The sequence below is a fragment of the Squalius cephalus genome (assembly GCF_949319135.1).
Source record: "Squalius cephalus genome assembly, chromosome: 3".
Lineage (NCBI taxonomy): Eukaryota > Metazoa > Chordata > Actinopteri > Cypriniformes > Leuciscidae > Squalius > Squalius cephalus.
Genome location: NC_137124.1, coordinates 9477769 through 9503560, shown reverse-complemented (window position 1 = coordinate 9503560; position 25792 = coordinate 9477769). Strand labels below are relative to the sequence as shown.

The 25792-nt window shown below is 40.2% G+C and overlaps 1 protein-coding gene across 5 annotated transcripts in view; it reads left to right on the top strand.

Moving 5' to 3' along the window:
• The window catches only part of kdm6ba (lysine (K)-specific demethylase 6B, a), an 84649-nt gene that overhangs the window by 43044 nt on the left and 15813 nt on the right, over positions 1-25792 (top strand). For 4 of the 5 annotated variants that reach the window (XM_079867706.1, XM_079867702.1, XM_079867704.1 and 1 more), the window contains 8 exons: positions 13113-13174; positions 22458-22556; positions 23977-24069; positions 24417-24545; positions 24657-24752; positions 24849-25059; positions 25256-25507; positions 25598-25762. In XM_079867706.1, the coding sequence (XP_079723832.1) occupies positions 24427-24545; positions 24657-24752; positions 24849-25059; positions 25256-25507; positions 25598-25762 (843 nt within the window). In that variant the 5' untranslated portion in view covers positions 13113-13174; positions 22458-22556; positions 23977-24069; positions 24417-24426. Of the gene's footprint in view, positions 1-12769; positions 12849-13112; positions 13175-22457; positions 22557-23976; positions 24070-24416; positions 24546-24656; positions 24753-24848; positions 25060-25255; positions 25508-25597; positions 25763-25792 lie in introns of those variants that run through there. The other variant, XM_079867703.1, reaches the window with a different exon arrangement.

The window sequence follows — 25792 nt, the reverse complement described above, 5'->3', positions numbered from 1 at the left end:
GTATGTACATGTGTGGAAGACGAGAGGGAGCACAAAAGCCTTTTGTGTGTGTGTGTGTGTGCAGCCTCAGGCTCCTCCCCCAGGGAGGGATGGACAGGTGTGGAACAGATTGAGTTCTGCCTCATCAACACTGTACACACACACACACACACATGAATACACCTGCAAGCTCACTATCAGTAATATACACCAACTGAACACAAAGCATGCAAGACAATTAATGGGCATTTACATAAACAAAAAACATATTTGAATAACGTTGTATTTACTGTTTTTGTTAAAATCATAATTTTTGCAATTCTAAACATTTAGTTCCAGTCCTCAAAATTGATTGGCTGAGCAGTGAGCATCCCGAGAGTGCTGCTATTTCCAATTCCAACATATTATTGTCATGGACTCATTTATTCAACTGATTTGTTTAAAACCCTGATTCATTAAAGGGATATGGTTAAGGTTCTGCTGTGAGGATTGTCAACTGACCCAATGATGCAATGTATGCTCTCACATGATATTAAACATGATTTCCTCTTCATTTTCGGAATCAAAACGTCAGAACGAAACTCCCAGAATCCCCCTCAACATCCCCACACCTCACCGAACTTATACTGCTCTTTGTATTCTTCTCAATTTGATTTCTCTCTTCCTCTTTTGAAGACATTATCACATAGTTCATCATGTGGCATGTTTTAGATTTGCTGACAGTGAGTTGACTTTGGCCATTTCCAAGTGTTTTATACGAACACTAATTAGTAAAATTTGAGTACATGTTGCTATATGAAGTGTTGCCTAAGTACAAGTGTGAGTATGTGTGTGCGTTGATACTTGTCGGTGTGTTGTTCTTTGCGTGTGTGTGTGGTCTTGTGATGGTTCAGAGACACCATGTGTGGATCATATGTGAGTTTGAGCAATTAAGTGCGTTTTTGTGTGAATGTGAATTTTATAAACAGATGGACTTACTGATGAATACAACACACCTCTAAGCCCACACACTCACACAGACATAGAATATAAAGTACATGTATGCAAGCACAGTCTTAAACAAATTGTGTAAGTTGTTGTTTTGCATACATAAAACATTAATCATTAAATGTTCAGCAAGAATCAAATTAAGACACATGAGGGCAACACATTGTATACGGACAGTCCTCTTGCGGTTATCCATACTCCAGCAGTATTAAACATCAAATGAGAACGCATCCAGAGCAGCACTGAATATGAATGTTGTCTGCGTCCGAAATCGCAAACTCTCTTTAGTAGGTACTTATTTTGAATAAGTATTAGGGCTGTCAAACGATTAATCGCGATTAATCGCATCCAAAATAAAAGTTTGTGTTTACATAATATATGTGTGTGTATGGAGTATAATTATTTTCTATATATAAATACACACACATGCATATATATTTAAGAAAAATGTGTTTTTTATATATAAAATATTTATATATAATATAAATATATATACACAGTATATACATGCAAATATTTCTTAAATATATACATGCATGTGTGTGTATTTATATATAGAAAATAATTATACACCGTACACACACATATATTATGTAAACACAAACTTTTATTTTGGATGCGATTAATCGCGATTAATCGTTTGACAGCCCTAATAAGTACTTACCTCCAATCGCTAAAAAAGTATGTTCTTAATAGTATAAATATGTGTAGGATGAATGTAATCAAGATGTTCATGTAGGTTCATTATCATGTGACCTACCAGAGTCAGTTTTGTTGCTTCACCTTCATTCATAAATCCTCTCCTGTGGCCTCATGGGATAGTAAGTTCAAGTGTCCATTGGATGCACACTTCAGACTCTCGCCGGAAATCTCACCGGAAGAAGAAGGACTTTTTGCCTACTCTTTTATGAGTACTGTGAATTCGGACATACAACTCGTGTCACATAGCCTACTGTTTTTCGCCCACTGTATAGGAGAAGTATGTGATTTCAAATGCAGCCGTTGTATTGACTTAGGCTAGTTTGCAAGCCATCAGATACAGTTTTAATCACTTGTCCTTTATCTTTTATTCCATAACTGTTTGTAACTAGTGTTGTAGTATTGTTTGGCTTTCTTTTTCCACTTATGGTGGATGGCAGGCCAGCTGAAAGTTGTGTTGCGTCAACGCAGAATTAAGCAATTTCATTTGAGTTAACCTCTACAGGTAAATAACTAGAAGAAGAACAAAGTGCCGTAAATGGTAAAAGTATTTGTGCAACAAACCACTGGTAAACTAATATACCAGTTTGCAATATCGAACAGTATAACACACTGTTTTTGAAGCATCTAAACATTCGATCTGGAACAACAAACCGGACCATTCAAGGTAAAAATGGTCACGCCTGCTCTTACATTAAAATGAGCTGGAGAGTACTAGACTAGAGCACATTTCCTTTTCAATCAGCAAAACAAATATTAATTTGTTAGACATTAAAGATCTGGACTCCATCGCAGATTTCATTGGCCAAGGACTGGCCAGAGGCCGTCTGACTGACACGTAAAGCAACCAATCACAGTTTGTTTTGTTCCGCGTCATGTTTAGAGGTGTGAAAATGTAACGTTGATGTCCCTACCAGTGTGTAAAACTCTTGGACGTGTTTTAATGAGTCTATGCCGCAAACTTTACATACTTCACACACTTTTGAAAATCCAGCGTTTAGTTGATCCTGATAAGAGCTCATTGTCACAGTTGTAAACACGATGGCTTTCTTCTTCCATGAGGGGGTTTGGCTTCACTGCATCTTTTTTTCCATGCGGACCGTTAAAGAACGCGACACACACGTCTCCCGGACAATTCAACCAATCAGATGACAACTTCAAAACTACCAAAGTGGTTCCTATTTTAACATCGGAGGCTGAGTCTAAAACTCGTATAACTTCCTTATGTAAAAAATGTGGAGTTTATTCCAGAGAAAAAAGAAAGTCATAAAGGTTTAGAACAACGTAAGTTAACGACATGAGTAAATGTTGACAGGCTTCTCATTTTTGGTTGCCTTTAAGGCATATTTATGCCTGAGAAACTTTACGATCAAAAAAAATCTATTTGAACTATGTTTTGATCAGACACTGATTTACAGGCTATAAAACATTCAGACATTATCTCTGCCTCTGTACGCCCTTATCTCTTTGAGACATGGTAAAACAGCTTTTACAGGTTACAGATGCATGCACAACCCCAATGATGTTTTTGACAGCGTAGAAAAGCTAGTCACCATTAAACGCTGAAGACTATATTTGCTGTGTTTGGTGTGGCGTATAATGACAGTCTGCACTGTCTGTCTGTGCTAGTCGTCTGCACTGCCTGTGCTCTGCAGGAGCTGAAGTCAGTCAAGAAAAGTCTTGTTTACTTCAGATCTGTTTAACCTGTGAAATTGATAGCACAAGAAGTTGATCCCTCAGGGTTTAGGATTTATTTTCTGTGAGTTTGTAATGGAGAAGGTGAAGAAACGTGTGCGAGCCTGTTTGTTGATCACCTCAGCATGTTTTACCTGACTGACTGATGTTGTTGTTTCTGGCTCTGTGTGTGTGTGTGTGTGTGTGTGTGTGTGTGTGTGTGTGTGTGTGTGTGTGTGTGTGTGTGTGTGTGCGCGTGTGTGCGTGTGTGCGTGTGTGTGTGTGTGTGTGTGTGTGTGTGTGTGTGTGTGTGTGTGTGCGTGCAACAGACATTTTTGTCTAGTCTGGCTGTCTGTGGATGTAGATGGAAAGTCGTTTATTGAACTTTGTAAGGGCAAAACAGAAAATGGCTGTTTTGTTGTGGGCTGCTGTCTGTTTCTCCTACTCAAGCTACTGTTATGTGGTCAGCTGCGTGTGTGTGGTTGAAAGAGACCAACAGAAATGCACCACACCCTCATGAATGACTGACAGATGTTCAAAGACGCTTGAAATATTCATGAGAGAGTTCATATGCGTTCTCAAGGATCCCTACTTGGCTTTGTTGGTTACTGTTTAGACAATAGCGTGTGTGTGGGAACAGGTTTGCATGTGGGTAATTTTCGCAAACCATACATGGCTGAATCTGACCTTTTCATGCGACGTGTGGCAAAAGTTCACTCAACCATATCGTGGTTTCTGCACCCCGCCCACCTTCCTCCACACACCCACACACACACACACACGACTGATCGCGATCACAACCGCACGGCTTCACGCAGACTAGTGGGCAGAAACCTGATAGATCAAAACAAATGAAATGGACTTGCAGAGGTTTCCAGTATCATGATTTGATCACTGACGCTAGTATCTCTTTCTGTGTCAATAGGACACTACCAATGGCGAGGTTGCATGGGGTTGAATCCCAGGGAACGTAGATACTGAAAAGAAATACCTTGAATGCTCTTAAATGATCTGCTGAATGATGTTGAAGATTTGATGGTGACGGTGTACAATAGTTCCTATATGTAGGGCTGCTTACTTTGCTTAGGCAGTTACTTTTACAATTACAATTGTTCATACTGTGGTCATGTTTATTGTCATTTTAACACAGTGGAAGAAAATGAAATGTGGTTCCTGCAGAACATAGTGTTCAGCAAGTACAGACAACAAATACAGGCAGTAAATAAGTTGTAAACGACAGATGACGTGGTGGAACGACAGATTTGGGACACAATCAAAGCCCCTAACCATAAATATTAAACTTTGGTACATAACTTGTTCCACACCATTTTTGCTTGCATTTCTAGCATTTGGCAAACATTGCATTCAAGGGATGATTTGCTAATGTGTCACTTCATTGCTTAAGGTACACAAACACAAAATACTTTAGATCTACAGACATGAATGATATCTCAAATGAGCTTGTTAAGCAAAGGTGTGTGTTTACTTTTTTACACAATCAGACTTGTCTGGTTGATCAAGTAGTGGAATCCTCTATTGACTTGCAATGAAGGATGTACTTAAACTTTAGATAACAGGACCCAATTACAAAGGATTTTCTTAACTTTTTTTAAGGGTTGGTTTTTTTTTGCAATCGGCTGCAGAATATCATATAATTTGGTAGATTATTTTGATCAGTAAATAACTGCCTATCAACAACACAGAATACATTTGTAACCACCTTAAGGCCTTGGCATCTACCCACAACACTCACTGGCACATTCTCTTCAAAAATGAGTTGCTTGTGCTCACGTGAATATTGTAGTCTGTGTGTTTTGTGTGTACACATATGGGTATGTGGTCTATTGTCCCAACACGAGGAGCAGCTCTGAATCATATGAGTGACTAACCATTATAACAGCCAAATACACTACCTTGCGTTCACGCACAACAAGCTCACACACGAACGTACGACACACTTAGACTTACACACTGCAAGACCCATAAAAGCGGTGCACGCTTGCAGGTCTTTGTCAGTGTGTGTCGGTCGCAGGGAGCAGGTGTGGTAAGGAGTTTGGTTAGGTAAGTAAGGTGATATAACCTCAATGCTCTATAACACACATGGTTGATAAAACTGTGTCACAGCTTTTGGCTGTCCAGGTTTGAAGCCCTCAGGGGTGGAAAAGCTTTTCATTCATAGTTACTGTTTTACTAAAATGTTTTGACTTGTAGCTCAGGGGTAATTGTGAATGCATGTGGGGGAAATCTTGTTTTAGTTGAGAAGTGTGTGTCTGTAAAATCTGAAGTTGATCAAATTCTGGGGAGCAGCCAACACTGTACATAAGGAAAACAGCTTATTAAATAATGACTTAATGAGAATATAAAAATGCAAAATGTTTTGTGTGAAGAAAAGATTTTGGGGATAATGGACAGAAAATATTGTTATCTCACAAATAGCAGCCAATTAGAAAGTTTCTACTTAATAGAAACGTTCCTGTAGGCGTCTTCTAAAGATCATTAATACAATGGAAGAACAGGTTTAGTTTACTCTGTAGTGTGTTTGGTTTGGTTCTGGATGAGTGGCACTGTAGAGTAAACGTTTTGTTTTGCCTCGTCTCTTCAAAATCCTGTGAAATATCATTGTTTGCTATAATAGGTTCATTGATAGCCAACACCTCTGTGTTGATTTACCACACTTCTTCTATCTTATTGACAGTTGGATGTGTACAGAACGGGCGGGTTGGGTTGGGTCACAGAATGTGTGCTGGACAAGATGAGTGATGTGTGTGTGTTCAGTAGGTCATTGTATTTGTGAGTGTGTTCACATGCCCCAGCTGGTGCACATACAGTAGTGAAGAGAGAAAAATCTCTGTGTGTAAATCCAGCCAAAGCTGGTAAACCGTCTTGGACAGGCAACAAACCAGCTGGCCAGTTTAAAGTCGCAATGAAGCGAAAGTACTGACAGATCTTTTCTTCTGTGCTGTGACGTACATCCCAGTATAATAGTGGATTATTGAAAAAGATAAGATGTAGAATGGGGACTTGCTTCTGTGAATCGGCTGTTGACTGGCTTTTGATACGTGGGCATTGCACTCAAAAGTGGCGGCAGATGAACGCAGGTTATAGTATAGTGACAGTATTTTGCTTTTGCCTACATAAAGTGTTTTTAGCCAGAGGTTTTTTAGTTGAGACGCTTTGCTTGCTATGATACCAAATATCCGCGGAAGTGTTACTAGTTTCTCATTTCAGATAGTTTGTTTCTGTATTGTTTCTAAATAAATATGTCAATGTAAATTATTTGCTCTGGCTCTTTTTTAAGTTCTGTTATTATGCTTGTTGTTTTCGTCTGTCTCCGTTATACAATCAGGACGTGGCGGTTGGTCGATGTGGTATTTGTCCCGCCCCTCCTTCGCTGTGATTGGACGGCTGGGTAAAAAGTGACAGTACTACAAACCATTTACACCTTCTACAAGAAGTTACGCCTCCCGTGAAGAAACAACCGTTGATGTCATTGACTTAATCTTCTGAAGTAAATTATGTTATGTTTTATGTATGAAGTGGTTGTAAGGCGTAACTTGAGGTAGGGGACGTAATTAATAGGGGTGTGGTTTGTAGTACAGTGGGACACAGTCCAAGACACACTTTTTTGCCCAAAGTTCAACATTCTTCAACTTTTGGCGACCAATAAAAATCAGAGCGTACAGCGTGAAATAAATGTTCAGTGCCTCGTGGCGCTCCCATTGAAAACGACTGGGAAAATACGCTAGCCTCGGGAAAAAAACGCTTTGGTGGACACATGGCCTTAGGATAGGAAGCTGGTTTGTGGAGCATGGACTATGTTAGCTAGAAACCAGCTACTGTTTGATTTCCCAGCAGGTTTGGGGACTGTTTTCCTCTCTCTTTCATTCTGTCTCTCTCACTCTCAGCCTGTCTCTCACTTTCACGCTCTCTGAGTACCGGTCCTCTCATCTGTCTCAAGAACACTTTGAGTCTGGGTGTCACACTGTCTCTCCTGGACTTGTGTTTTCTCATGTTTGTTTGGTCTGTGTCCTCATATAATCCTCTGAATCCTCTCTTCACCTTCAGAGAGTAGTCCTCTGTCTTTTAATAGTAGAGATAGACACTGGCATTTTCTCATCTAAATCCTGTACACTCCCCCTCACTGTGACCTTTGAGCTCATTGAGTCTTTCAGGGTTCAGAGTGACATTTAAAATGAAGCGTTAGATGTTAGCTATGAGATTTGCTATCAGGGTTTGGTTCCAGAAAAGATATCAGTTTTTTTTTTTTCATCTCAATCTGTCTCTCACTATCACTATCTTAGTGATCACGATCAGTTGGGTTATATTAAAGGCTAGCTATAAACTGGATTTCTGTGCTTGCTAAGGCAGTTGTGCAGTTTTGACATTTTTAAGTGCGATAGGTTTCACTGCGTGATTGTGTTGACTTTTTGCAGTTGTTGCTTCAGGGCTCTGTTAAATTCAGCAGCTGTTTACCTGCAGGGGTGCGACCTTTTGACTTTAAGGTCATAAGTCAAGCGGCCTAACCACTTCTGTTTTATAGCCATCAATAAACAAATAAACCCACTTTATCTGAACAAAAATTGCTGTTATTTTCATACTAAAGAGAGAAAGGGTTTGAGTGGGGCTTTAAAATGTTTCCCCTCGAGCTACAGTCTTGGGTAGAAACAGAGAGAGAGGGAGGAAAACAGGTTTTCTTTCTGTTTTCCCTGTCGGGAAATTAGTTCTTAATTTGTTTTCTGTATATATATATATATATTATGTTGAGCATATGTATGTTTTATATTAAGGGGAAAGAAAAGTCAAAAGTATATATCTTAAAAAGTTATCTTAAATGATATGTTTAAAATAGTATTCATATTTCTCATTAATAATATGAATGTTTTCTTTGCAATAAACTATATTATATGCAATATGGTAATAAAATATAGGTTATCATTTTCAGTAACAGCTTAAAAGTATAAAGTCAAGTTACATTTATTTCTTTAGCTCTTTTCACAATACACATTGAATCAATGAAGCTTTACAGAAAATCACGATGTTAATGTTTGTAATATCTTAATGCCTTACAGACAAGCAGATTAGAGCTGGGCAATAATATAGTTTACATTTTGTGATGATACAAGTAATCAAGCAGTTGTTATGATGTAACTGAATGACAGCTATATTCATAAACTTTTGCAGGGGGGTCGTTTACACAACACAGTTTACAAAAAACATTCATTTACAAAACGGCGCTTTGGGAGCCTGAAAATTTAAACTTTTGAAATCGGGTTTCAAAGTGCAACTTTTTGAAAACGATACATTTATCATCTCTTTGTAAACTACAAAAACGTGAATTTGTGAAAAAGGTGACGTCATGCACGTGTGTATTACGTGTTCGGTCTATAGGTGTGTAGTTTTTCTTTACAAATTGGCATCGCCAACTATTGGCCTGACATGAATAAAAGAGCTTTTAATCTTTTTCGCAGATCCGTGTGAACGGGAATCGTTTTGACAAAGTTGTCGGCTGTACAGGAAAAACGCAAAGGAAAAACCTTTCCGTTTTTAGTACAAAGTTGCCGTGTAAACGTTTACACGACGATACGCTTAAAATGGAGAAGTTTTTCCTTTGAGTTTTCCACGTACAGATAGCACCATTGTCAAAACGATCCCCGTTCACACGAGTCCGCGAAAACAACTAAAAACGCTGTATTCTACTGCCAGGCCATTAGATGGCGATGAAACACAATAGACTGATCATGTAATGCACACGTGCATGACGTCATCGTTTCCACAGATTCCTGTTTTCTGTTGTTTACACAGAGACCGTTTTCTAAAATTTGCGTTTTCAGACACCCAAAACGCCGTTGTCGTGTAAATGAACGGCTAAAACGCATACAAAGTTTTTAGTTGAAAATGGTGTCGTGTAAACAGACCCTTAAATACAGGCAAAATGTGACACATGTTCGAATTTAATACGTTTGCCAGGCATAAAAACACATGTACAAGATCATATGATCACGGGGGTGTGGCTTGTGCCACTCAATAGCCCCTTTGACACAGCGTGTTGATCCCGGGAAATTACCGTAAAATTGCTAGAGTGCCTTCTGTGTGAACGCAAACACGTCCCGGGATTGATGCCGGGATGGGGACCTAGTAACATTGCCGGGATCAGTCCCGGAAGTTTGTGTTCGTCATCAAGAAAGAAAGAACGAAAAAATGTCTGCAAACTTTAATGAAGCAGAGACCAGGGCGCTGAAGCGGAGATCGTACGCGCCGGTACGCCATAGTTACACGTCACGTCCTGACCTCACGTGTCTTTACGGGATGTGTGTGAACGCACTCACAGATTCCGGAAAATCACTGGCAGTGTGAATGAACCCAAATCAAACGATCCCGGGACAAATCCCGGAACACATTATCAGTGTATTTTCCGGAATCTCTGTGTGAAAGGGGCTGATGTCTATTGCGGTTACGGTCCTGCAGTGAGCAATACTGATTTATATATATTGTTCCTCCCATGTCCTCAGAGGGCAGTTTCAGTTCCCCTACTATTTGTACAGGGCTTCGCTTTCAAAATCAATTGGCATGGACTGTTAATTCATAGGTGTGTGTATGTGGGGTAGATGTGGGCACTGTAGTGTGGGAGTTTACCCTCTGAATGAACCATCCATCTACACTGTGTGTGTGGCAGCTGTGACGAATAGTGCACCCTAGTGCTGAGTCAGTGATGAGCCCACTAAGTGGGAGCAGAGTGTTGGTCTAAAGGCCGCTGTCTGTTCTCACACACATACCACTCATTTCTGCCATTGCACATCTGACAGTTCTGTGTGTGTGTTCAGGATTGTGCTGTGCTCGTGGGAACGCTGCTATATTTAGCTGCTGTGTGAGAACAGGAGACCGAGCTCTGCTGCTCCTCCCTGATTATAAGGCCAGAGCCAAGCAATCGAACTACAAGCCCTCTGGAATTAAAGTGCTCAAAAACATGCACACAGTGTGTGTGTGTGTGTGTGTGTGTGTGTGTGTGTGTGTGTGTGTGTGTGTGTGTGTGTGTGTGTGTGTGTGTGTGTGTGTGTGTGAGAGAGATCACAGGGCGTCACACCCTGGTCACAGTGGTCATATCCCTTCTTCCTGTCTGGTGTATCCTATTATGTGGTCATCGCCCCACACACACACACACACACACACAATACTAATTTGCAAAGAGACAGTGGTATTGAATGTGATAATGGTTGTGTATGATAGAAGAAGAAAATATTTTCTTCACTGTTTCCCAAAGTTTTTCGCACGTCTGCTGTTGTCGACGTTAGCCTGTTTTTGGTAGGCGTTGTGCTCAGAGCAGCTTACGTCCTGTGTGTGTGTGTGTGTGTGTGTGCGCGTGTGTGTCTGTGATGTCCTTCCGCTGCTGTCCAAGAGGCCTGGTTCCCGTGACACACTCCTGTGGTTTGGCCGGCCTGTTTTGTCTCGGTGCCACTGATGTAACCTTGCTAAATATAACGTGCCGATCACACACACGTCTGTTCGCCATTAAATGGACATACTATGCTGTCCTCACACACTGTCAACATCCTGACATGGCAGATGGCATTAGTTTCTAAAAAATGTAAAAATAAATCGTGACTTGAACAGATTAGAAAATAGTGGATACTGTTTCCCTCTTTTTTTTTCTTCTTTTTTTAGTTCAGCACTTCTTGGTCCATTTGTTACGTCTGTCCTATTTTTACTCTTTACAGTTCTTGTCTCGTCACTCTCTGTGAAATCAGTTTTTCTCAACTTGAAAACTAGGGTTTTTTTTCATGTCTTGAATAAACCCTGTAATGTTGTTGCCCTATCTGAAAATCAGATTCAAGTTTATTTTAGTCTATAATTTTTTGTAATGTTTTTTGCACTCTGTCGCTTTTCATTTTATGTCATAATAATAATAATAATATGATTATTTTTGTTGTTCTTTTTTTACTTACATGACATAACATTTTCACAAAATCAACTAATAATTAGTATTATTATTATCATTATTATTATTTACATAGCATAAAATAAAAATCAACATTACAAAAGTAAATAATAATAATTTATAATAATAACAACAATAATCTTATTATTATTATTATTACTAGCCCCATATCTACTGAATAGCGTGTCCTAAGGCTATATATGGTATGAAGTACTTTATGACGTTGCTTGAATGGGTGAGGAGTCTTGGGTAAAACATTTTTGTCAATCATTTTTGTATGATGAGGCATGATTTTTCAACATATTTTTCATATAATATACACTGCCGTTCACAAGTTTGGGGTCAGTAAGATTTTTTTTTTTTTTTTTGAAAGAAGTTAAAGAAATCAATACTTTTATTCATCAAGGACACATTAAATTGATCAAAAGTGACAGTAAAGACATTTATAATGTTACAAAATATTCTATTTCAAATAAATGTTGTTCTTTTGAACTTTCTATTCATCAAAGAATCCTGAGAAATAAAATGTATGACGGTTTCCACAGAAATCTGAACTGTTTTCAACTCTGATAATAATCATAAATGTTTCTTGAGCATCAAATCAGCATATCTGAATGATTTCTGAAGGATCATGTGACACTGAGGACTGGAGTAATGATGCTGAAAATTCAGCTTTGATCACAGGAATAAATTACACTTTACTATATATTCACATAGAAAACGGCTGATTTAAACGAATAATATTTCACAATTTTTACTGTATTTTTAATCAAATAAACACAGCTTTGGTGAGCAGAAGAGACTCTTTTAAAAACATTAAAAATCTTAGCGACCCCAAACTATTATATAAATATATTTTATATAAATACATTTTTCATATATTTCAACAAAATCAACATATTACAAAAGCAAATAATAATAATTTATAATAATAACAATAACTATTACTACTACCTACTAGCCCCATATCTACTGTACAGCACGTCCTAAGGCTATATATGGTATAAAGTACTTTGAATGGGTGATAAGGAGTCTTGGGTAAAACATTTTTGTAGATCATTTTTTGTACGATGAGGCATGATTATCGTGGTCAGCCTTATTAATAGTAGAGAGAGAGAGAGAGAGAGAGAGAGAAGGACAGTCACGAGTCCGCCTTAAATATGGAGACGCGCAAGTTTGCGCTGTCAGGGAATTCCGGGGCCGCGCGCTTGACGTCATGAGCCTGAGGGGCGGCGCTGACGAGGGAGAGAGCGTGCGTGCGCGGCGCGCCTCTGTCATGCGCGGCCACGAGCTGTGCCAAAGCTGTGTGTCCCTTTAAAAAACCCAGCGCCGCTGAGCGCAACTCGATCCCTGCCTTAACTCACAGACACAGCTCTGTGTTCGTTACAGAGAGAGAAGACTGACCCAACAACAACAACAACCACAACATAAAATACCAGCAACACACCTTCTGCGTTATAAACCGACGGATTTAAGAAAACAAACGATTTTGCGGATTATCGTTGTTGTTCAGCCGGCTCGGACTGGGATATTCCTCTGCACACCGATGAGAAGTTACGGATAACGACATTCACCGGTACTGACAGGAATTTTAGCCGTTTTAGCCTTTGTTTTTGTTCCCAGGCAGCGTCGACGCGACGCTTCTGCATTTTAACGTTACGTTATTCCCTCCGCGCGTATTACTAAAAGCTCCGCCTGTAATTCAAGCTTCTTTAAATGTGATCACTCATAATTAAATCATTTTCACACGCTGACAGTTGACACCTCTCTAGTTTCCTTCAACGGACTTCTCAACCCAGATAAGGAAAGCTAAAAGATGTCCTCGTTTGTTCCCCAACAGATCCCGTCTAACTTTGGGAAGCGCTAGTGGAGACGCAAGCTGAACGAGTTTTACTACTAAAGGTAAGTCAGTAACGTTAAGTCTCTTTGTTCAGTTTTTTTATTGTTGTTATCCACATGGTACACTCGTGACTAGTTTAAAGTTGAGAGTTGGCCGTGACTGAAAGTAATTTCACTCTTTATAACAGGGTAGCAACAGTGTGTGTGAATGAACGCGTTGTAGTAACGGTGACCGGAAGTTCAGCGCGCGCATTAACTCTTCACTGGCCACAACCTCATGGCTTTGAGACAATGAATGGCCTTTTGTCTTTTGGCAAATATTATCTTTGAACAAATCAAAGCATGGTTTAATTCTTGGGCAGGGCGTTTAGTAGTCTAAATACATGGCAGTGTAGTGTTGTGCTCAGGGAGAAACTGTTTAGAGTCTCAGTCCCACGTGTGTCCGGGTGAAAGAGGGTTGGGTTCTCTGTGGTGTAAACTGACCCGGGCCATCCCTGCTGTGGGATGTGGCAAACAAACGTTTTAATTTAGAAGAACTATTTATATGTAACATTATCAAATTATAAATAATTAATATAAATCTTGATGACCTTGTTACAGTGTCTAAAGAGGTCATCTGTTACATGATTTTTGTCACGTGACAGCAAAACGGTTTGCATACTACTTAAACCGCACTGAATTGGATTTTTAGTTTTTAATATTTTAAAACAAAAAGACTCTTATACATATTTTAACTCTTTCCCAACCAGCGCTTTAAAAAAATCTTCATAGCCACCAGAATATTTTGTTGAATAAATATCTGAACATGCAACATACGAAAAGAACAGAGCCTCTGCTTTAAAAAAAAAAAAAAAAAAAAAAAAATTATATATATATATATATATATATATATATATATATATATATATATATATATATACAAAGTTTTATTCTAGCTTAATGCATTCTTTTTTTATCAACACTTGAATATGGGTAAGTTTCATTAAAATAAATAAAAGCAAAAAGCTGAGAAAAACTATTCAGATTCAGAATGATCAAAACGTAGATGGAGTCCATCAACACCCCAAAGCTTCACAGTCCTATACCTCGCCCGTGTACATTTCATTCAGTAACATTAGGCAGTTTTGATTGTTATACTGTGTAATATTGATGATCGCGTTATTTTACATATGCGATCGCTTGTTTCTGCTTCTTCTTCGCATGTGTTTTGATCAGGAGATTCAGAGATCTTTCAGAAGAGGCCTAATATCACCCCCTATCGTAAAAACCTAACAGTGAAAACACGTAAATATCTGTCAGTGGCGGGGAAAGAGTTAAAACAAAATTGCTCTTTCTCATATTTTAAGGATCATTAACAATAGATTGCCAAACTGTTAATGACACTACTTGTATTCCATAATCTCCACACATCTATTTTTTTGACATGCAAATCATTTAATTATTTTTGAATAACTTAAAAAGAGCATCACTTCATTAACCCGTTTGATTGCAGTGTGCTCTTTGTTTGGCACGTGAGGGCAGGGCTCGACTGCTGGTCATTCTCGTAAAGTTGAATGGGTTGCGTCAGCCTTGCTCGTGCTGAACTGAATGCGTCTGCCTGAAAGGAAATCATTTGCATGGTTTTTTACTACAACGAGCCTGCAGCCCTGTCTGGGGGTGGGGTGTTTTTATCTCAGTCTTTGCATGTGCTTTTTTGTACATATTCCGCCGTCAGGGTTAAGGGATACGCAGGGGAAATTTCACTGTAACACGCTATTTGTGTTGATGTTGTGCATCTGAAATTACAGTGAAACAGTTTGATGCTTGAGAGTGTCTGGAGAGCAAGTTGGGACACACGCATTTTACGGGCGGTCGTAAACACCCGTGGAATAAATACGGGGGTTTATGAGGGGGACAGGAAGATCCCTTTGAAGATACACTTCCGATCAATTAGCACGACTTATGTGAAAACAGAGAGGCTGTGTTTGTGTGGCTTTGAAGTCGTGAGGTGTAAATGATGAGAGCGCAGCAGCTGCTGAGACTGTCCTCCTCAGACCGGCGGGTGTTTTGAATCAGCCGCCTTATTTCAGCGTCACTGCCCCTTTATTGTGACGGCGTAAACCTGTGTTAAAGCTATAGACCAGCCTGAAGTAAGAAACAAAAGTTGGTGTGTGTATATGTAAAACACTTGAGTGGGGAGCATTCTTTTGAGTAGCGATGTCCACTACTGTTGTTTTGAAGCACAATTACGTCATGACCTGAAAGAATCGCTGAATCAGTGCTTTGAGCCGGTTCTTTGAAACGAACTGTTCGTAAGAGCCGATTCACAGAAATGAGTCGATCTTCCCATCATTAACTTTGAGTGACGATACAACAGTTGAGAAGGTGTGAATTTGATCCTAACAGGTAGAGATGAGAACGGTGTAGGTTGCACATTTCGTGTGTGTGTGTGATGGGAAGAAATGATGATGTATCATGTAGGTCCGTTGGATTGCTTAGTCAATGTATGCTTATCACAATAGCCCTCGATGATGAAAGTGAGCCGGGCTTACCTGAGTGTGGTTATACTGGTATTTCAGGACTGGCCGAATGAAAGAAATAAGATGTAGGTGGTAAAATCCTCCTCGTTCATTCCATTGAGCTCTAACTGTTGTGTGTGTGGGAGTTTTTCCCATGTCAGGACAGTACTTTTGTGGTAAAAGGAAGTGATGTAGTAGGAATTTCACTAGAGAAAGTGCGCGAGTCTGTGAAAGGGGTGTTGTTTTTAAGCATGATCTGTTAGCTTTAGTTGGTGTAATTAAAGAGAAGGAGTTTGACGCCACATTTTTTTCCCTTCTGACTGGCTTGTTCTTTCCTTTGTCACTTTGCCGGTCTGTCATCTCACGCTTTTGGCAGAAAACCAGAGTGAGGGGAAAAGGGAAAGGGAGGGCTATTGAAACTAGAGTGGGAGTGGTTGAGAGGAATGGAGAGAGGGAGAGAGTGGTGGAAAACAAAAAATATCAGTCATGTTTCTGTGACTCAGTCAGATGTTTTTTGGATAGAGTGAGCAGCCAGGATGCAACACACAGATCTCTGATATGCGTCATAGCGTGATGACTGAGGTGGGATTATTTTTCTGTATCGCAAACACCTTCAGATTAAAGTCACATTTTCAGTTGTTTATGGTCAATAACTTTGATCATATTTCAATTACAATATCTGGAATGTTTTAGATGCCGCTCGACTGGATCCCTTTTCAAAATGTGTCGAGCTTCAGACGTTAGTGTATTCGTGCTCCGACACAGCAACCCGTTGCCATAGCAATCCGGGAGCCAGCTTGTTCGTCATTGATCCTTTTTGTTACTGATAACTTAAAAGTGAGCCTGTTTTGTTTGTGTCTAATGCATTACTGGCTTCTGGGAAATGAGGAGTTTGAATGTAGGAGGGGACTTTTGGGGGCTAATGAGACACAAACAAGACCGAGATGTTCAACGTTTAACTGTTCCGGTAATGAAAAGCTGAGATGTTTTGATGACTACAGAGAAAGGTTATTTCAGGTACTTCGTACTCATAATGGTAAAAGAGGATGAAAGAGCGAACTCGTGTTTCTTTACATGTCACGGTGACACATTTGTACTCCGTCTGAGCACATTAAAAGTTTTCTCGCAGATGGCTGTGCAGACACACTCCAGACTTTCATGTCTAGCAGACATTCACACACTGAGTCACTGTCATTCACGCACAGCACTCGTCTTTCAGCTTTTTGCCTTTTGGGTAGTGTGTGTTGTGTTGTGTAACTTGCTGGCATGTCAGTCACTCTTTCTGTTCCTTAAATGTTTTACTCTACTTCTAAATGGAAGTGAACTTAGGCAAGTTGACTGACAGAAATACGTCAAAAACATCTGCCGAGTTTCAGAAGACTTAATCGGAAGTAAAACTAGACACCTAACCGGTCCTTGTTTTTATTTAGTGGGCCATTCATAAATACGTACACACAGAACATGTTCCACAGGATGTTACCTCATTCCCTTCAGACCCTTTTAAGACACCCTCCCCTCTTCTGAGAGGCCCACTTCCTGTTGCTCTGACGACAACTTCCTGTCTTATCATATCTGTTCTGCTTTCTTTAATCTCACATGTTGGTATATTCACATTCACAGTCACAAACAATCACCAGAGCAACATTTTCCTTGACTATCCAGATGGAGATATCAAGATATCCTCAAGGAATAGTTCACCAAAAAATGAAAATTAGCTCATGATTTACTCACCCTCAAGCAATACTAGTTGCATATGACTTTCTTCTTTCATCCGTACACAGTTATATTAAATATCCTGGCTCTTCTCAGCTTTGCAATGTCATTGAATAGCGCCTGAGCTTTTGAAGCTTCCAATCCATCGTAAAAGTAATCCATACGAGTTCAGTGGGGAAAAAAATGCCTTCTGAAGCGAAGTGATGGGTTTTTGTGAGAAAAAGATCCATCTTTAAAACTTTCTAAACTATAATCACTGGCTTCCAGCAATGGCCGTACACGCTTCAGAAGAGAGTCAAGTTCTGGCGGAAGAGTGACCTCTGAAACAAAGTATGAAAACTCAAGCTCTTCTTCTCTTATATCGAAATCCTCCGACATTTTTCTTTTAAGACTTCTAATTTGTGACCGGCATTTTGTTTAGCTCTATCCTCTGTGTTTCCTCGTTCGTCAATTCTTGCCTAAGTTTACGATACGCTTGCGTCATACATTCAACGACATGCGTCGGGTCAGAGGTCACCCTTCTGCCAGAACTCGACTCTCTCATGAACACATGTACGGCTGTTGCTGGAAGCCAGTGATTATAGTTTATAAAGTTTTGAATAGGGATATGTTTCTAACAAAAAAAATCATTGCTTTACCCACTGGAGTCGTATGGATTACTTTTATGATGGATGGATGTGCTTTTTGGAGCTCAAAAACTTGGATAGTTTCCAAGTTTCAATGCCATTACAAACCTGGGAAGAGCCAGGAAATTATAAAATTTAGAAAGTCGTATACACCTAGGATGGCTTGAGGGTGAGTAAATTATGGGATCATTTTCATTTTAGACTATATTCCTTCAAGATCCATTCTCACCAAGAACGATAACTATATTAATGTCCACACCAGCAAACAATGTTTTTATCGTTCATCAGCTGGAAAAATAAATAATTTTGAAAGTGATTCCAACGATATTGTTTCTATGTGATATTATTTTATGTTTTGGTGTGGACTCTGCTATTCTTTTATATTTAGAACTATATCTGTATTATTATAGTTATATTCTCTCTGGTGAATTTTGCCAGACTTCTCCAATTAATTAGTCTGCTTAAACTCCACCCCTATTCTTACAATTGACTGCAATTCTTACCCCTTCCTCCATCCATTCAATGACCGATAGATGCAAACAAGTGCCCACTCTTCTTTTTTTTTGAAAATCTGTGATATGTCTCACAACATGGAAGAAAAGATCTGTTACTGTACATTTCATCACAACTTTTAACTCATCAAGAAATCAAAGTTGTTTTGGACATTTCATATCTGTGGCGTCTGTGGATATGAACATATTAGTGGTCATTAACCACAACTCACTCCACCTCTGAAATGGTCTAATAGTCAATGATCAAGTCCCACACTACATCTTTTTTTTTTTTCATTGAATATTCTTTTTCATTCAGAAAAATTACACGTAATGGGAGTAAAATGGTTTGTGAACAGCGTTTCATGTTAACTTCCCCTTTTATGAGTAACATCAGTGTCAGTAATCACATTCAAGGTAATGACTAAGGGTGTTTTCTCAGCAGTGCTCACCACAGTGACAGCATGGATGTTTACTCTCTCGTAACAGGACATGATCACTAGTTACTAAGAAAAGCATCATGTTTCCCATTGAGACGAATCATACTCTAACTGACACCTGAATTTACTGAGAAAAATTGATTATTTTGGTGTCATTTCAAGATTGAAAGTGAGTATTTAGATTAGGGTCACCTGAGTGTCCTTCCCTACTAATAAGAGAGAGTTTCCTCAACATTTTTTTTAAACGGCAAATCTGCCCTGGTTTATATATTAGCCTACATCTTTATTCATTAACAGCTGATACCAGATGGACAACAGCACTTTCATTTAAACATGCACTTTGCATGTGCAGTGAATGTGGATATGAACATTTTAGTGTTTATTGAACATCAATATGTTGTGATGTCAGCGCTAATCATTAAACGCTCCATCCTGATGGATTTATTGTCTGTCTAGCAACCATAAATCAGGAACTAGGTCGAGGGCGATGACATGAAAACGAGAGCAGGGAAAACAATCATGGTCTCTGCATAGAATAGGGTCAGTTATGAAAGTTTTTATTGTAGTGTTATTTTTGGAAGGGTGGTGCAAGGTTGAGGGAAGGTTGTCATGAAGTTACATGTGGGTGCGTGTCCTCAGCTAACCTCCCTCTCTGGATCAGGATGTACACTCGGTTGCTTGTGCGCATGTGTGTGTGGAGGCTACGAGTGTGGGCATGGAAATGCAGCGACGCCACTGTGACGACTCAACCTTGCATCATTGGCAGAGGCAGATACACACACAGAGGGAAGAGAACAGACGCAAGCCTACTGTGACGTTGTGTTTCCTTGTGCCTCTGAGTGTGATCTCTATCTGAGCTGGGTTATATAATGGCCAAATGTGAGCGCTCACCCACAGGCTCTTCCGCTGTCCCCATTTCTCCCAATTCCTCTCCTCTTCCTATCCTTATTTCCAATCTGTTTCAGACACCGCAGTTCCTTGACTCCATTCCATGTCGTTCTTTTCTGCATACTTGCGCACTCAGCTGTTCTGGCTCTCCGAGTAGCCTTGTGGTGGTTTCTGGCAGGAATGAGGATAGTGTCGTCATTCTGGGAGTGACGACATTCACATGACCCATATCACTATTTTAAAATCTCCTTCTTTTGGGGTTGTTTTTACATTGCCGTGTTACTGATGTCAGCCCTTTATTCTTTCAAAACTTGAATCATATTTTTTAATGTTCACATCACATTTTAAATGTCAAACCCTTTGGTCCGGCTGTATGGTTGGTTAGTTGACATGGTTATTCCCTGAAGGGTTTTTTTGTTGTTTGATTGGACCATGTTGGTTGGAGACGCCCACATACGTGGCCTTCAATTGGTTTGGTGCTTTTAGATCTGGTAAGATCTGGTAAGTGTGACGACCAAGACAGTGACTGGAATAGTTGTTTGATGTTTGTTGTTATGGGGATTTTTTTACCAAGCTGAGGGTCGACGTGGGGGGGTGGGGTGAATGGGGAAATTTTCTAATTATGAATTCATCATTGTAACATTTAAGAATCGAAAGTGATTTGAATTACTCCCAAAGAGATTCTGAACCGAAGTATGAGTAAATACACATGGCATTTCTAGAAAACAGTTCTTGTTGGTTGTAGCATGAAAGCGAATGCAGATGCGATGCCTTACAATAAACCAATAACCACACAACCACGTTCCCTTTTTATAATTAATTGCACCGCAAGCCAACTGTTTTCTCCTGGCTGATCGTCGTCGGTGAGTTTCGGTTAAAAAAAAAACCCCCACTGTAATTTTACAGTGCATATGTTTGTGCCTATGTTTATCGATGACGGCACACTTTCAGAAATTTCCGATGCTGTGACTGAGGTGGGCGTCCTTGATCACCTGACCGTAAAGACTGCGCAAGAGAAGGGGAAGAGACTGGGTTGTGGGGTAAGCCCTTTCCATGGTTGAGTCATGGGAGTTCCCCGTTAGACAGCAGACAGCTAGCTGTTATCAGACCTAGTGTATGTGTGCGCGCGCGTTTCAATTTCTCTATCTTACAGGATAAGGATCAGTTTCGGACTGCTGTATTGTTTCCAATATCTATATTACTAGTAATGAAAAAGATGTTCTCGTAAAAAGCTGTAGCAGAATAATAGGTGAGATATGGAAATGTAGTACAGAGAAGTTTCATTTTGCGTTTATGTGTGCGTGTTGTTATAGTATGAATGAACACTGAAAAAAAATATGATTCGAGTCACTACCCACAACTTTCTATCTGGACAGTAAGGTCTCACGAGTTTGGTATCGCTATTCTGACCAAAGTACGGCGACAAAATACTCAACAGTTTTGCTTCACAGAGCGCACTCTTGAAGTGTTGCTATGTCCACTTATAAGCGTTTTTTGGGCTTGTTGTTTAAGCATGGCTCACAAGTGATCATGTTTATGGATTTAAGTGAATTCGTAATTCGTAAATAGGCTAATATAGTGCATATATTTAGCGAAAGAATCCATTTCTCTAGCTGAGATATAGCCTTATACTTTTCAGTAAGTTGTACTGTATCTTTCAACATACCTTCAGATGTTCTTTCGTTTATTAGGCCCCGTGTCCCACATCAAAGAGCTTAAACATTGCATTTATTGTTTGAATTTCATGATAAAATGGACATAATTTGAAAAAAAACATTTCTTATTGAACGCGGAGTTTATTGCGATTATTGGTAGTTAATGGTGGTCAAGCTACAATGCTGTATTCGTCTTGTAAACATAAGACGCACAAAAATTTGTTTCGTGACATAAGGTAAAGTGAGGTCAACCTCAACAATATTGTGTAGGCCTACACTTCACTCTCCTGATCTCAAGAGGCACTCTAGCAACTGACGCTCGAAGTGGGTTGAGTAGGACCGGTTACACCTATTTCTTAGTTATACATTTCTCTTGTGCTAAAAACATGCAGATATACAAACCCCTTAAACACTTTATCCACCCTGTATTTCTCATGGAGTGTTTTTCCCAAGCTACAGTTTTCATATGTGATAGTTGGCTTTCCACACCAGTGCGCCAGGCCTGTGTTTATTCAGACACCTCCCCACAATAACTCTCACCATTGTGTGTGAGAGACAGTATCATGGATTTCCTCTCACTGTTGTCCTGCTCACCACCCAAGAGCTCCCAGTGTTGGAGACGGATTTCCTTTAGTTTCTTAAAAACATCCACTTCTCTCTTGGATTCTCTGTTTCTTATGAACAAAAAAGCTTTTGTTCTAAAGCTTTAAGCAACTAAAATAGTTTATTATTATCATTATTAATAATAATAATAATAATAAATGTGATTGAGCAGGTGTGTCCAAACTTATGACTGATTCTGTCATGTCAGATTCTTGAATCACAATTTGTCTTATAAAATGCAGTGGTTTTTTCTTCTCTGAAGTCATTTTTGACAGCCTGTCTGTGATATTGATGGCACAGCTGCAAGGCCTGGCTGTTTTTACAGCACTTGTGCTGATTGGATGGAATGAAGCCAAAGTAATAGACCAGGAAAACAAATAAGAGTGAAGTCAAATTCAATGCACTGATGTTTACCTCTGTCTCTCTCTACAGTGATCAACGACCACAGAGTCGGCAGAGATGATCGAGTGTTGGTGCTAAACCCTAACTCTTCAGACATTTGAGAAGTGGTGCTAGATGCTTATTTGACAGGTGTGTGTGTGTGTGTCTGTCTGTGTCTGTGAATATGCAGAAACTGGTCTAAGAATGCAGTGTATTACAGGGTCACAATTATTTCAGTCCCCACTAGCAGCTAAATCCAGACTTCCTGAAATATTAGAGAAGCCTTTTAATAGTGCAACACCATGAGCCAGAGAGGAGTGGGTGGGCTCATATGCACTGTAGGCTCAAAATACACACATATACGCGCTCTGACTAAACCTGCTGAGCAAGGAATTGCTCACACACACGTACTGTATCCAAACAATCTCACAATATTGTTGCATGCATATATATCTTTGGACTAATTATGCCTCATCACCAAAATTACAGCTTAAACACTGTACTGAAGTGTTAAAGGCTTGTAAATTTCACCAGAAAGTGTTACTCTGCCTGCTGGGTAACTAGCCCAGGACTAACCCGTCAGGTTATACAGCATTTTATTGATGGCAAGTTTTGCATATGTGGCCTATTTTATTGTATAATAAATGTGTGTTTTGTGCTATCGAAAGTGCCTGTCACACTTGAAACGCTTTTTTTTTTTTTTTTTTTTTTTTGCCAAGTCCATAATTAGTGTGTGCTAGGCGTCTTTTGCTGTATGGGCATATATGTGCGTGTGCCAAGCAATTTCAATCGAGTGTGTGCACGCACGCTTGCCAATATTTGTGCATCCAGCTTGCGCTTGGTGTGCCGTGTGTTCAGAATGCGTGGGAAGCTCAGTGTGTTCGCATGCGTGGGTGTTTCATGGGAGCACAGCCGGTCTTCTCACTTTGGAGTCTCCCTAAAGAACACTTTAATTTTAGACCCGTCTTTTTCCCCTAATCTGTCCATCCATCCTGTTCAAGCCTTCTGCTGTTCCTTTCCTCCCTCCACCCCTTGCTCTTTCTTTCTGTCCTTTCCTCTCTCCATCACGCCTGGCCTAATGAGATTAACCTCAGTGCCTCTCTTGTCACACACACACACACACACACACACACACACTCATACACATGCAAATAATCAAACTCAAGCAACACAAGTACACACACTCCTTTATGTACACATGCACACAGACACCGCTGGCTTGACTCCAGGACTTTGCTCTGCTCGTCCCCTCCCTCCCATCACTCTCACCCTCTGCCAAGAGGCCTCGGGAAGGGTTATAATGACCTCAGTGTACTCACCCTATAGGTGAACTCCCACAAGCCCATCTGTGCACCCTTTCCTCCCATTCGAATACAGAAGAGCACTGCCCCCTAGAGCTTACAAGTGGTACTGATGTTCTGGAGGGTTCCTTTGTTAATCGCTGCCTTTGGGCCAAACACTCATACAGACTACAAAGGATGTGTTTTCCCCCTGTGTTTAATGGATTTGGCTGTATATTTGTGCCTCACCCCCTTATGTCCCATCTCTCCTCTTTTCTTTCTTTCTCCAGTTGGCAGGGGTAGCAGTAAACAGCTTCTCCTTCGTGTTGGTGAGTGGCCCTCTCTGTTTTGCAGTGGAGGGCTTCAAACTCACAGCTAGTGTGGTGAGTAACCATGTGTACTGTTCTCTTGGTAGCGATTATTGAACAATATTTTAGATCAAAGTATATGGTGCATCTTAGCATATAACATTTAATTTGTAATCTTAACACTTCAGTGTAGCCACTAAATACAGAGATTAGATGTCTGCTCTTCCATCTGACTTAAGCTTTAAGCTAAGACATTTAAGGCAGCATCATGGCTTAGTAGGTAAATAGTTCAGTGTCACAACCACTTAACTCCTTGCAATCTTTCCAGCATGTAGGGAAGTATTTTTCCGGCAGTGACAGATGTATTGGCTAATATATTGGAGATGTGTAGGATATTACATAAATTGTCTTTTTTTTTATAGTCTAGGCTGGATGCATCACACACCAGAACAGTTCACCGGGTGCAGCACACGGGACCCTTTTCCTCTGGACGGACTCAACCGGGGACCATGGGCTCCCGTGGGCAGCCGCGCCTGGCCACCTCCCTCCAGGTAATATACCTCATTATTAGGGCCTCATTATGCTTTTAGTGAATTCACTGAAAGTTGTGTTGACAGAGCTATCAAAAGGAATGATCAAAGAAAAATAAATTCTCTTGATAGGTGCTTACCTGGTGTCAGTCAGCACCAGTTCCTCTCCCATATGCCACCCAATCACATGACTGGCTTAAACCAGCCTAGTAAATTCTTAAACAATGGGTGAGTGTCTTAAGCTTTATTGTTGTTTTACAAACACTTCTGGTAAAACGTGCAACTTGCGTTGTAAGTTGGCTAATGTGTCTTTTGTATTTCCAGTCCTTTACATCGAGGGGATAAGCAAGACCTGTCTCAGGCTTTGTTGCCAGGATTACAAAGGATGCCCCCTGCTCCTCCAAGACCTTGGGAACCAACCAGAACTGGCCAGGGTTATGAGCCATTGCCTAGTGAAAACCACAACCGACTACATAATGGCTACAATGCAGGGCCTCCTGCACACCTCACAGCTCGAGCCAATCAGCTACTGAAGGTGAATATTGACCTTATACAGATCTTTTCATATAATTTCTTGTTACATGAATGATGTTCATGCAGTAAGAAAATAACTAGCTTTATTTTACATGTTTAAGAATTCAATTGAATGTGTATCACTGTTGCTCACTTAGCTGAATATTAGGGTTAAGAGTACTCTCGCCAAACTCTGTTTCTCTCTGTTTCTCCACAAGTATGGTGCTCCTCATCCTCAGTTCACAGCCCATGGCTCACGGCCCATGCCTCCATTACCTGATATATGGACTCAAGCCCAGTCTCAGCAGCAACCCAGAGGACCTCACACTCATTCTGGACAGTTAAAACGGCCTGGGCCACCTCTGGGAGAGCACTCTGTCATTCAGCATACCCCTGCTCCATCTTTACACCGACCCATGGAGGACTGCCCCGGTCCAAGCAAGAGAAAGAAGAGCTCTGGGTCTGAGCAGGTTGGTAATGTCTTTATGGCCTCACCCATGCATTTTCTGTCTTAACTCCCCTTTAACAAAAGCCCTCTCTTTTTCTGTTTCTTATGTCAGGCTCCTCATTCAGCCATGCAGCCTATACCTGGGCAACCTGTACATTTGAATCAGCAGCCATCCTCTCACTACCCCTCTCCCAAACCTGGATTTTGGAGCCCACTGCACAAAGGAGGAGCACCCTGGAACCCAAATGAACGCAAAAGCGGGCAGATCGATTTCCAGGTCAGTCATCGCTGATCTGAATATTAATAT